Source organism: Monodelphis domestica, chromosome 1, assembly GCF_027887165.1.
Source record: "Monodelphis domestica isolate mMonDom1 chromosome 1, mMonDom1.pri, whole genome shotgun sequence".
NCBI classification, from domain to species: domain Eukaryota; kingdom Metazoa; phylum Chordata; class Mammalia; order Didelphimorphia; family Didelphidae; genus Monodelphis; species Monodelphis domestica.
Window position 1 is genome coordinate 82,175,280 of NC_077227.1, and position 12,939 is coordinate 82,188,218.

Below are 12,939 nucleotides of genomic sequence, written 5' to 3' on the forward strand. Positions count from 1 at the left end.
CTTGTGAATTTATCTGGCCCTGGGGATTTTTTCTTAGGGAGTTCTTTGATAACTTGTTCAATTTCTTTTTCTGATATGGGATTATTTACGAATTCTATTTCTTCTTCTGTTAATCTAGACAATTCATATTTTTGTAAATATTCATCCATTTCACCTGGATTGCTGTATTTATTGTCATATAATTGGATAACATGGTTCTTAATAATTACCTTAATTTCCTCTTCGTTAGAAGTGAAGTTGCCATTTTCATCTTTGATACTGTTAATTTGATTTTCTTCTTTCCTTTTTAAAATTAGAGAAACCAGTACTTTGTCTATTTTATTTTTTTCAAAGTACCAGCTCCTAGTCTTATTTATTAATTCAATAGGTTTTTTTACTTTCAATTTTATTAATTTATCCTTTGGTTTTTAGGATTTCCAATTTGGTTTTTATCTGGGTATTTTAATTTGTTCTCTTTCTAGTTTTTTAATTTGCATGCCCAATTCATTGACATCTTCCCTCTCTGATTTGTTGATATATGCACTCAGGGATATAAATTTTCCCCTGAGTATTGCTTTGGCTACATCCCATAAGTCTTGATATGATGTATCCTCATTGTCATTCTCTTCAATGAAATTATTAATTCTTTCTATGATTTGTTATTTAACCAACCAATTTTGAAGAATCATATTATTTAACTTTCCAATTAATTTTTTATTTGCCTTTCCATATACACTTACTAATTATAATTTTTATTGCATTATGATCTAAAAGTTGCATTTATTATTTCTGCTTTTTTGCATTTGTTTGCAATGTTTTTATGCCCTAGTACATGGTCAGTCTTTGTGAATGTACCATGTGCTGCTGAGAAGGTGTATTCTTTTTTGTCCCTATTTATTTTTCTCCAAATATCTATTAACTATTTTTTCTAAGATTTCATTCACATCTCTCACCTCTTTCTTGTTTATTTTTTGGTTTGATTTATCTAGTTTTGATAGAGAAAAGTTCAGGTCCCCTACTAGTATAGTTGTACTATCTATTTCCTCCTTAAACTTCAAAGGTTTCTCCTTTAGAAATCTGGATGCTATACCATTTGGTGTATACATGTTGAGTACTACTATTTCTTCATTGTTATACTGCCTAATTACATCAGAATGTAATTACCTTCCCTATCTCTTTTAATAAGATCTATTTTTCCTTTGGCTTTGTGAGATATCATGATTGCAACTCTTGCCTTCTTTTTCTCAGCTGATGCCCAATAAATTTTGCTCTGTCTGCTTACCTTTACCCTATGTGTGTCTACCTGTATCTTGTATGTTTCTTGTAGGATTTTGGTTTCTAATCCACTCTGCTATCCACTTCCATTTTATGGGTGAGTTCATCCTATTCACATTCAGAGTTATGATTGCCACCTGTGTATTCCTCATCATTTTGATTTCCTCCTCTAGTCTTGCCCTTTCTTCTTTCACTATTTCCTCCTATACCAGTGTTATGCTTTTAATCAGTTACCCTATTCCCCACCCTTATTTTATTTTCCTTCCCACCTCATCCCTTCTTATTCCCCTCTTATTTTTCTTTAAGGTTTATTAAATTCCCTTCCCCCTCCACTCCCCCCCCCCTTTGCTACTCCTCACCCCTTTCCTGTCCTTGGTTTTCCTCCTCTCAACTTCCCTGTAGGGTAAGATAGAATTCTATTCCCCAGTGGATCTAGTTGCTCTTCCCCCTAAGAATTGATTCCACTGAGAGTAAGGTTTAAGTATTACCGATTACCACTCTCTTCTTCTCCTTCTTATAATAGTATTCTCCCCCTCCCATGTGCCTCTTAATGTGGTATAAATTATTCTACTCTTCTTCTTCCTTTAAGTTTCTCTTGGTATCATCTTCTATTCCCACCCCTTTCTTTACATATAATCTTAAACCACTTAGTACCCCAACCTCTGCTTTGAATAATTCTTCTATCTACAATGATAATGAAAACGTTTTTGAGAGTTACAAATATCCTTTTTTCCATATAGGAATATAAACAATTTTACCTTACTGAAGCCCTTAAAAAGAATTATGTTCCCCCTCTTTCTTGTTCCATTTAGTTCTGGTCTTTTCTTTAGGATACTTGGAAATCCTCAATTTTGTTAAATGCTCATTATTTTCCCTGGAAGTATATAGTTGATTTTGATGGGATCCTTGGTTGTAGACATTCTCTTGCCCTTCTGAATATCATATTCCAAGCTTTGTGGTCCTTTAGTTGGGAGGCTGTAATCCTTATTGGTGCTCCTTGATATCTGAATTGTCTCTTTCTGGCTTCTTGCAATATTTTCTCCTTAGCTTGGAAGCTCTTGAATTTGGCACTTCCTGGGGGGGGGGGGTTGTCTTTCGAGGATTTAATGTAGAGAGTGATCTATGGATTTTTTTCAATGTTTAGTTTGCCCTCTTGTTCAAGAACACCAGTGCAGGTTTTTTTTTTGATAATTTCTTGTGGTATGATGTCAAGGCCTCTATTTTTTTCTAGGTTTTCCAGGAGACCAATAATTCTCAAATTGTCTCTCCTAGGTCTGTTCTCCAGGTCTGTCATCTTCTCAATGAGATATTTCATGTTTCCTTCTTTTTTGTTATTCTTTTGACTTTGCTTTATTAATTCTTGCTGTCTTGTGAGATAATTAGCTTCTACTTGCTCAATTTTAGTCTTTAAACACTGGTTTTCAGCTATGATTTTTTAATTTTCCTTTTCAGTTTGGTCTATTCTGCTTTTCATGGCTTCTAGAAGGTCAATTATCATCTCCAAATTTATTTATTACTTCATGTGATTTCTGTGTTTCTTTTTCTAAGTGGGAGATTCTGTCTTTTAAACTGTTATTTTCTTGCCAAGATTTTCCATCTGTTTACTTGGTTCTTGAATTCCTTTTTGAATTCCTCAAGAGCCTGTGACCAATTTCTACTTTTTTGAAAGTTTGGATGTTTTCTTGTTTGTCACTCTCTGCTGTCACCTAGGGTCAGAGGATTTTTCTTTCTTTTTTTTTTTGGTAGATGTAGATTGTAGTTTTTGGGTGTTGGTGGCCATTGCTGTGTTAGTTTTTTCTTCCCTTCCTAGCCAGAAGTCTGAGTAAGGAGTTCAGCCTCTCTGAGTATTGAGCTACATAGTGGGTTTTGCCCTGATGCTATTTTTCCCTTCTCTGCTATGTCTGCTGTGGGCAGCCCATCTCTGCCCTATCTCTGTCCCCAAGCTCCAGGTTCCTCAGCCTCCTCAGGTCTCAAGTCTCACTGCCCACAGGGGTAAGTCTGTGGTACCCTTGGCCAGCCTCTGAGAACCTAGAGATTGCCCTAGCACTCACTCTGACTCTGACTTGGTAGGTGGAGTGGGGGAGGGGTGATCAGCTCATGCTTTGGTAGGTGTAATTTTACCTCCTTATAGTGTGGGAATGCCAAAACCCTGCCTACCTTCAAGGCTACACCCTACGTTAGAGCCCCTTTGCTCATCTGATTTTGATTTTTGTCCTTTTGAGGCACTTTATAACCATTGGTTGTGAGGAGAAGAAGACCCTTGTTTCTATTCTATGTCCATCTTTGTCCAGAAGTGATTTAAGAAGGATATTGATAAACTCAAAAGTGTTCAGAAGAGAGTAATAAGAATGGTAAAAGGTCTTGTGTCCATGTAATAGGACTTGAAAGAATTGAGGAACTATGGCTTTTTTGGTTTGTTTTTTTAAATGAGAAAACTCAGGGGAAAGACATGATAGCTAGAATATGTTTAATTTTTTGAAAGGCTGTCATGTGGGAAGAGGATTAGATTTGTTCTGTTTACTCCAGATAGAGGAACTAGGGTATAAAAAGGCAAATTTAGAATTAACATAAGGGAAAACTTCGTAACAATTAGAGGAATACAAAAATAGACTGGGCTATCTTAGGAGGCAGTGGGTCTCTCCTCATTAAAAGTTTTCAAGCGTCTAGAATGGAAATTGTTGAATACATCATGATAGTAGTGTTTTTCTATGTGGCATCTCTTCTTTCTTCAACCATCTACACAATTCCGTTTTATTCCCTCTGTATATACTGATCCCTCTATGTTGACTTCTCCACTTTTTAAATCTACTCTCAGAACACATCTCATCCATCAAAGTCCTCAGCTTGTGATGTAATAACCCTGCACCTAAAATATATTCCTTTTAATCACAAATTTTCCAAAAGCAGGCTCATCACATGTCCATGTAAGTCCCCATGTATGCTCCCAAGACCTGTCTTTCATTGGAAAATACCCCATTATACTTATACTTGAACCCATATAACTCTAAACCCCACCTTTTACTTGGATTTCCTCCATAAGTTCATTATTCCTCTGAGGGTTCTACTTTTGTGGGATACAACCTTTGTCACACGGAGAACATTTTTATATTTAGAGTGTTCTTGAGTGACAATAGAGTAGAATGGATAGATCCATTATCACGGAGTCTAGAAGCACCAAACTTAATATCTATCTCCAACACTTACTAACTATACTTAGCCTCACTAAACCTCAGTTTCTTCATCAGTAAAATTGGCACAATAGCTAATAGTACCCACCTCATGGGGCTGTTGTGATGGCCAAATGAGCTTATATAAATAAATCACTTTACAAACCATAAAGGGAAGACCTGCCACCTCATTAAGAACAGATTCTCTCTTTTCCTTGTTCCCTGATCCCTGACCTCCTAAAATCTATCTGGGCTGTCTGACTATTCACATGGCTTGGATGAGATGGGATTGTTCACATATTAATATGTGAAAAGAGAGCATTCCAGGGATAGGGGACAGCCAGAGAGAATGCCCACAGATGCTAGAGTGCCTAGTAGTTAGGAAGACAGTGACACAGGATTAAAGAGGATATATAGGGGAGCAAGGTTCAAGAAGGAAATGTAGAAAGGGAGTCATCAACTCTATTCCTTCATGTGAAATGGAAAGTCCTAGGCTTTACCATCTACCTAGCAACTGAACGTTCTTTTAAGTGCTATCTCCCTTAATTAAAATGTGAACTCCTTTAAAGAAGGAACTATCTCAATTTTTCTATTTCTTTCCAATAATTCTTGGGATGTAGTAAGGGTAATCAATCAATAAACAATTACTAAAGACCTACTAAGTGCCAGGCACTGTTCTAAATTCTGGGAAATGAAAAAGAAGGAAAAGACATCCCTACTCCCAAGGAGCTTACAATTGAATGGAGGACACAAGCAAACAAATGTAAACAAGATCTATAGAGGATAAAAAGAAAGCAATTAACAGAGCATTAGACTTAAAAGGGTTTAAGAAAGCCTTCCTATAAATGATGGAATTTTAATTGGTACTTAAAGCAAACCAGGAAGGGTCTGTAGGTAGAGTTGAGAAAGGAGAGCAGGGCTAGGGGACAGCCAGAGAGAATACCCAGAGCTTATTGAGGGTCTAGTATTTAGGAAGCCAGGGGCACAGGATTAAAGAGTATGTGTTGTGGAGTAAGGTGCAAGAAGGAAAGGTAGAAAGGGTCTCGGCTATGAAGGGCTTTGAAAGCCAGACAATACTTACTAAATGTTTTTTCTTTCACTCATCATCATCATCATCATCATCATCATCGTTAGAGGTACAATGGAAAAAGACCTGGGAATCAGGAGAGCTGAGTTCTTGATTTAACTAGGTTATTAAGCAATTGGATGATCTTGGACTATCTATATCTTAGTTCTCTTGTTTTGTAAAATGAAAAATTGTACCTAAGGGAATTCAAACATCCATTCTGGCTCTGATACTGAGATGTAGCATGAGGGATTTTCCATTTTGGCCCAATGTAACTGAGCCTCCTGAACAACTCTGAAATTCCCTGAATGAATTTCAAATACATTTTTACAATCTGTTCCATCACTGGTAATGCTTCCAGATAAGCTTTTATGATTGCTATCTTGGTTGCCCAGGGAAACCAACCCTCCCCTATATATTTGCCTTGGCTAGGATCTGACCTGATGACTGGTTTTCTCACTGGTGCTTGAAACCATCTGAGTGCTCTTTCACATGTTGTATTCACTGAGGCACAACAGAAAAATAGATCTTTCTAACTTTGTCTTACCTATTTCTCTCCCTCTTCTTCTTCTTGGCTGATGAGATTTCAGAAGGGTAATTATCTGCATAGTCCTCATAAAAGATAAATCCAATTAAATTAGGATTGAGTGGTCAGATACCCTTAGATGAGACTTAGGCAGTAGCCAAGGGTCTCAGGAAAGACAATCAGACTAGAGGAAGAGACTTGGACTCACCTGGCTTTGAATCTCCCAAGGCTTGGTAATAGCAGAGAGGTCACACCCTGTCATCATCATTGCCCTTTGTGAACAAAGAAGAGCAGGGCTAAGCAAAATTATGGAAAATGTAGATTCATATATAACAATTTGGAATTGAAGGGTAACCACCTACATGATAACCTCTTTTTTGGTTGGGTCAGAGGATATGTACTTAATGACCTCTGCTTCAGTTTCCATTTTTTCACAAGTGTCAATAATCTTCTGAAACATGGTTCTTTTCCTGCAAAAGACATAAATGTGTAGGAAAACAGAAAGAATGAAAAGGCACTTTGAATTCATGAGCATCATACTTCACAGTCATATATAATAGTAATGATAATAAAAGCTAACATTTATATAGGGCTTACTATGTGACAAGTACTATGCTAAGCACTTTACAATGATCTCATTTGATCTTTACAACAACCCTGGGAGGAAAATGTTATTATTATACCCATTTTACAGAAGAGGAAACTGAGACAAACAGAAGCCAAGTGATTTGCCTAGGGTCACACTGCTAGTAAGTGTCTGAGTCTGTATTTGAACTCAGGTCTTCCTGATTCCAGACCCAGCACTCTATCTACTGTACAACCCAGCTGCTTCATCAAAAATCTTAGCAGTGGGATGTCTATGCATGGGAAGAGACTTCAGATCCTTGGGGATTTCCAGTAGGAAAAGAGGATCTAAGATGGATCTGAGGTAGGCAAGATGTGAGACATGAGAGAGTAGGGTGGCATGATAGGGCAAGTAAGATAGGAAGGAAGAAATTTAGAACAAATTTAAACATGAAATGTAACTAAAATCCCCTTCAGATTTCACACAATTCTTTTGCAATACCCCTAATGCGTACTATGTAATGTGTTTTATAGTGGCCTGTGCTTATGTTTTGTTCTCCTACTAGGCTGAAAATTTTGTGAAGGTAGGATCAGCATTTTTTTGAAACTTCAGATCTTCCTGAGAACCTTGCACAGTGCTCTTTACACTTAAATATTTGCTAACTGAATGGTCATGCTGTCAGCTCATTACATGTGGATCTATTTGGTGATTTTCCATGTAGCCTACTGGTCTACCATATTATTCTTAAAGAGCCTATTTATTCCTAAGGTAAGTGGGTTAAAGATTCCCATTTGCTAGTCAACATGGAGGGTGTTCCTGGCCAACTCTCTTCATCTAGCCAGATGTTAAATGGAGCAGGCACTAAAGGAAGAACCAAGAAAATATTTTTACATGCTTTAGCCCAGGAAGGGATCAGTGGCTTGATCAGAGTCAAGAGTTATTTGGTGCCAGCCTGTGTTGAGATTTTGGAACATTTGGTTTTTGCCATATTGAGTCAAGTTCTTAGTGAATTGAAGGAGAAAATTAAGCTTGCTCTGAATTAATATAGTTTCATCCATTACAACGAAAGTACAATCTTGTATTACAATCTGGTAGTCTTAGCATCTGATGTAGTATGGTATTATTTTCATTGCTCTACTTATACACTTACTTTTGCCTCTTCTGATGAAGAATTAGATTCAGGGTTCTTATCCATTTGTGTGCTATATGCCCTTTTGGGAGTCTGGTAAAGCCTATGAACTCCTTTTTAGGATAATATTTTTAGAATACATACATAGGAAACCAACTATGTTGAAAGATAGTTATCAAAATTTAAAAGAACAAGTATGTGGACCCTGGATTAAAACTCCCTGATATTAGATGTTTTTAGAAAGTACAAAAAAGTGAAAATGATTTTTTGGGGTGGGTGGGATGTTGAGGAGTGGGACTTTCTTCATAACTTAGGGTATAACATTCTGAAGATAGGAAGCTCTGTTGTGTGTATTCAGAGCCAAGCTAGATTTTTATAACTTCTTTTGTGAATTAGTCTTTTTAAGGACCTGGAGATTATTCTATACAAGGACTAGTTGAACATCTTTATATAAAGATTTGTCATGTAAAAGAGGGACTAGACTTATCTGAATTGTCCTTGGAGGGCAGATTTTGGCAACAATTTAGGGTTGTCCCAGAGCAAAAAAGGCATAATACCTTATTGGTAACTCAAGAGGAAAATGAACAAGTCTGTTTGCTTCAAAATAATGACTTTATAAGAATCAGCTCTGCATATATATCATGAAAGAAAAAACAGCTTAATCTCAGGGAGGCACAGGAAAATTCTTAGAGAATCAGTTACTTACTTGAAATATAATGCGAGGTCAGTTGCTATTATTGCCACTTCAAATAGATGAATAACAGTTTCAAACTGGCGCTTGTTTAGGTTCTGGAAAATGTTTAAACTCTGTAAGATGGAAAATCACATGACAATGCAGTCATTCATATGTCTTCAGTTCTCTAAATCAAACCTCATAAGAAGAGTAGCTGATATTTCCACAGTGCTCAAACATAGGCAAAATGCTTTACATTGGGTGCTCAGACAGCCCTGGGTGTTAGGCAACATCGGGAGCATTTGGCAAACCAAAAAGCCCATCTGATGGAGTTAATATCACCATTTCCTGAGAAGCTGAGTGACTAGCCACAAGTCAAACAGATGACAATAGGCAGTGATGGGACTCAGATTTAGATCATCTGGTATCCAAATCATTCTATAGTATTTTTTTAAATTAAGTTTTTAATTAAAAAAATTTAAGCCTATTTTTTTTTAGTCATAACTCTAAGACAGAAAAGCAAGGGCTAGGCAAATGGAGTTAAATGACTTGCTCTGAAGTCAAATTTGAACCCGGGACCTCCCATCTCCAGGCCTGGCTCTCTACACTCTGTGTCACTTAGCTGCCCCCATAGGTTCTTAAAAAAAGCTTATTATAATCGAACGTAATGGACTTCTCCATTAGTGGCGGTGTAATGTCCCTGAACAACTTGCAGGGATCCAGGAGAAAAAAACACCATTCATAAGCAAAGGATAAACTATGGGAGTGGAAACACCGAGAAAAAGCAACTGCCTGAATACAGAGGTTGAGGGGACATGACAGAGGATAGACTCTAAATGAACACTCTAATGCAAATACTATCAACAAAGCAATGGGTTCAAATCAAGAAAACATCTAATGCCCAGTGGACTTACGCATCGGCTATGGGGGGTGGGGGGGAGGAAAAGAAAATGATCTTTAACGAATAATGCTTGGAAATGATCAAATAAAATATATTAATAAAAAAAAAAGCTTATTAATTGATTGACAAAATGATCATTGTTCCAGTTTAGGAAAAAGAAAACCCAGTTATGGTCTTTTTCAGCACCTCTTTGTTTTGGAATTTCCTCTGAGGAAAGAGTCAGAATGTTCCCACTAACCTGGCTGCACTTTTGTATCCTCATGTATTTATATATTTAAAGAATGATGTTATGAAAGTTAAGTAACCCATCATTCTGTGAACCTTAACTAAAAAATAGACTATTTTGCAGAACTAAGGCATCATTTTTGCTGCATACTTAATTCATTTATATTAAGATGGTGTAGTGGACAGTGAATTGGCCCTGAAGCCAGTAAGGCCTTGGGTTCAAACCTTGATGCTGATTTATACTGACTGTGTGACCCTGAGCAAGTCATTTTAATCCGTGTGTGTCCCAAACAATTTTATAAGACATATAAGTAGTCAAGCAGATTTTGATTTCTTACCTGAAAGTTCCTTCTACCAGGGAAGTCACAGTTCAGGCTCCTTCCCCCTCTAGGGCTAAATTTGTTGCCTTGGATGAGTAGATAATAATCATATGATACTCATTGATTTACAAAATGCTTCCAAGTGGTCCAGTTTGCAGAGGAGATAGCGGCCTCCCCACCTGCCTCTCCCCACTGCCTCCCTCCATCTTATATGATCCCTGCAAAGTGGTTGTTCCCTAAGCGTAGCTCTCCTGGAACTTTCCTACTCATTCAAGTTCAATATTTCCTTTTGCCTCTAAGATAAAAGAGAAATTCCTTTGTTGGCTTGTAAAGTCTTCACAACCTGGTTCCAACCTGTCTTTTCAGTCTTGCTGCCTGTAACTCCTTCACTCTTTGATCTAGTGAAACAGTTTCCATCTCCCAGCTCCAAACCTTTGCATTGACCATCGGTCATGCTTGCCATGAAATCTCTCCTCCTCTCTGCATCACAAGGTCTTTCTCTTCCTTCAAGACACAGCTCAAAACTCACCTTTGATGTGAAAAATTCTGTGATTCCTGTGACAGCTAGTATCCTTCCTTACTGAGTATCTTGTAGCGAAATGATTTGTAGTTTTTGTATTTCTGCTCTTTAGGGTCTATATATACCCAATTATCCTCGCAGTCTTCTTTATAAGACTGTGAGATCTTTGAACATAGGCACTGTTTTAGTCTTTGTATTTGTAACCCCATCCCTGGCAAAGATGATCTTATTTGGTTCTCTCAACAACCCTGGGAGTTAGGGGCTATGATTATCACCATTTTACAGACTTGGATTAATACAGTGACTTGCTCAGGGTCACACAACTAGTAAGAATTTGGGTCTAAATTTGAACTCAGGTCTTCCTGACTCCAGGCTCAGTGCTCTATTCACCCCCTACCTGCAAGAGTGAACACTGGACCTGAGTCAGAAAGTCCAGAATTTAAATCTTGTCCCATACATTTAATAGCTATGTGACCCTGAGCAAGTCACAGAACTTTCATTAGCCTTAGTTTCCTCAGTGTAAAATGGTAATAATATTACCTGCCTTTCCAGGGTTGCTGTGAGGATAAAGCCAGATAATATTTGTAAAGTGCTTTGTGAACCTTGAAATACTATATAACTATTAGCAGTTGTAGTTGACAATAATGTTTGCATCTGATCATTCCATAGATTCTTTTTTTTTAAACCCTTACCTTCTGTCTTGGAATCAATACTGGGTATTGATTCCAAGGCAGAAGAGTGGTAAGGGCTAGGCAATGGGGGTCAAGTGACTTGCCCAGGGTCACACAGCTAGGAAGTGTCTGAGGCAAGATTTGAACTGTCTCTAAGCCTGGCTCTCAATCCACTGAGCTACGCAGCTGCCCCCCATTCCATAGATTCTTTAAACATTTTTTCATTAAAAAAACTAAACAAATAATCCTTGCCTTCTGTCTTAGGATCAATGCAAAGTATCAGTTCCAAGGCAGAAGAACAATAAAGGTTAAGCAATGGGAGTTAAATGACTTGCCCAGGATCACACAGCTAAGAAGTGTCAAAGATCATATTTGACCCCTGGACCTCTCTTCTCCTGGTCTGGCTCTCTATCCACTGAACTACTTTGCTACCTTGGTTCTTTTTTTAAAAATTAAATTAATTTTATTTTTTGAGTGATACATCATCAAAACACATTTCCATATTATTCATTTTTGTAAGTGAATAACCTTATAAAATGAAAACCCTCAAACATGTACCCAAATAAACAAATGATAAATCATGTTTCCATCTGTTTTCTGACTCCAACAGTTCTTTCTCTGGAGGTGGATTACTTCTTTGTCATAAATCCCTCAGAATTGTCCTGAATCATTGATTTGCTGCTAGTAGCCAAGTCTATCCTAGTTGATCACTCCACAATATTGCAGGCACTGGGGATAACGTTCTACTGGTTCTGCTTTGCTGCCTTGGTTCTTAATCAAAGTTGTTGGTTGATGGACAAATTAGTCATTGTTAGAGTTTAGGGAGGGAAAAATATACTTATGGTTTTTCTTCTCAGCACCTCTTTGCTTTGGGCCTTTCCCTGAAGAAATGTAAACACAAGATAGCTTTTTTTGGAGTAGGCCCATGATTTCATCATCAGACAGAATTCTTTAGTGAGAAAACTCCTCTACCAATGTAGATCAGTACACGCTTGGAGGTATCTAGTCTTCCAGTTGAGTGGTCTATCCATGCGGACACCTGGTGAGCAGCTAGGTGGCGCAGTAGACAGAGCTCTAGCCTACAATCAGGAAAGACTCATCTTCCTGAGCTCAAAAATGGCCTTGACACTCCCTAGCTGGGTGACCCCGGTCAAGTCACTTCACCCTGTTTTCCTCAGTTTCCTTATCTGTCAAATGAGCTGGAGAAGGAAATGGCAAACCCCTCCAGTATCTTTGCCAAGAGAAGCCCAAATGGGGGCCAGCAGAATCAGACATGACTGAAAAATAACTTCTCTCATTTGATCCTCACAACAGCTATTATTATCCTCAATTTACAGTTGAAGAAACTGAGGCAAACAGTATCCTGCCCAGGATCATGCAGCCAGTCTGATGCTGGACTCAAACTCAGGTTTTCTTGACTCCAGCTCCAGTTCTACTTCCCCAGCTGCCTCACCTCCCTCTGTACCTGAGCCTAAATTCCTTTTACGTGCTGGGGGCTGGGGATACAAATACAATGAATGAAATAATCCCTAGTTGCAAAAAGCTTTCATTTTAATGGTGGAAACAGTAAGCCCCCTGTCCCTCCTCCTTTCTCCATATGTACGCATGTGTATATACGTATATGGCGCAGAGATGTTGTGGAGGCGGGGCTCCCTGGAGCCCGGAAACTAACATGAGAAATTGACAGAAAGGGAGAAGCCAAGAATCACTTCAGAGAGGGAGGAATGACGCATCCTCCTGCCTGGACAGAAAGAAGGCATCTGTTAAAGAATGCCCAAGGGCAGACCCAGGTTCACTGCTTTTAATTAAGAACTCTCTGGGTCTACCAATTAGCTGTTTGTTTACTTAACTAATGGAAGAATTACAAGGATCAAGGTATTAAATTATAACCCTTGACTTCATCTGAGAACCCTGATTAGCCA

General features: G+C 38.1%; 1 protein-coding gene across 1 annotated transcript in view; it reads right to left on the reverse strand.

Annotated features, from left to right (window-relative positions):
* PDE6C (phosphodiesterase 6C) overlaps positions 1-12,939 on the reverse strand; it is an 88,929-nt gene that overhangs the window by 23,096 nt on the left and 52,894 nt on the right. The window contains exons 16-18 of the mRNA XM_007478791.3: positions 8,414-8,514; positions 6,376-6,483; positions 6,222-6,285 (exon numbers count right to left, since the gene is read on the reverse strand). Coding sequence (XP_007478853.1) covers positions 6,222-6,285; positions 6,376-6,483; positions 8,414-8,514 — 273 coding nt within the window. The remainder of the gene's footprint in view (positions 1-6,221; positions 6,286-6,375; positions 6,484-8,413; positions 8,515-12,939) is intronic.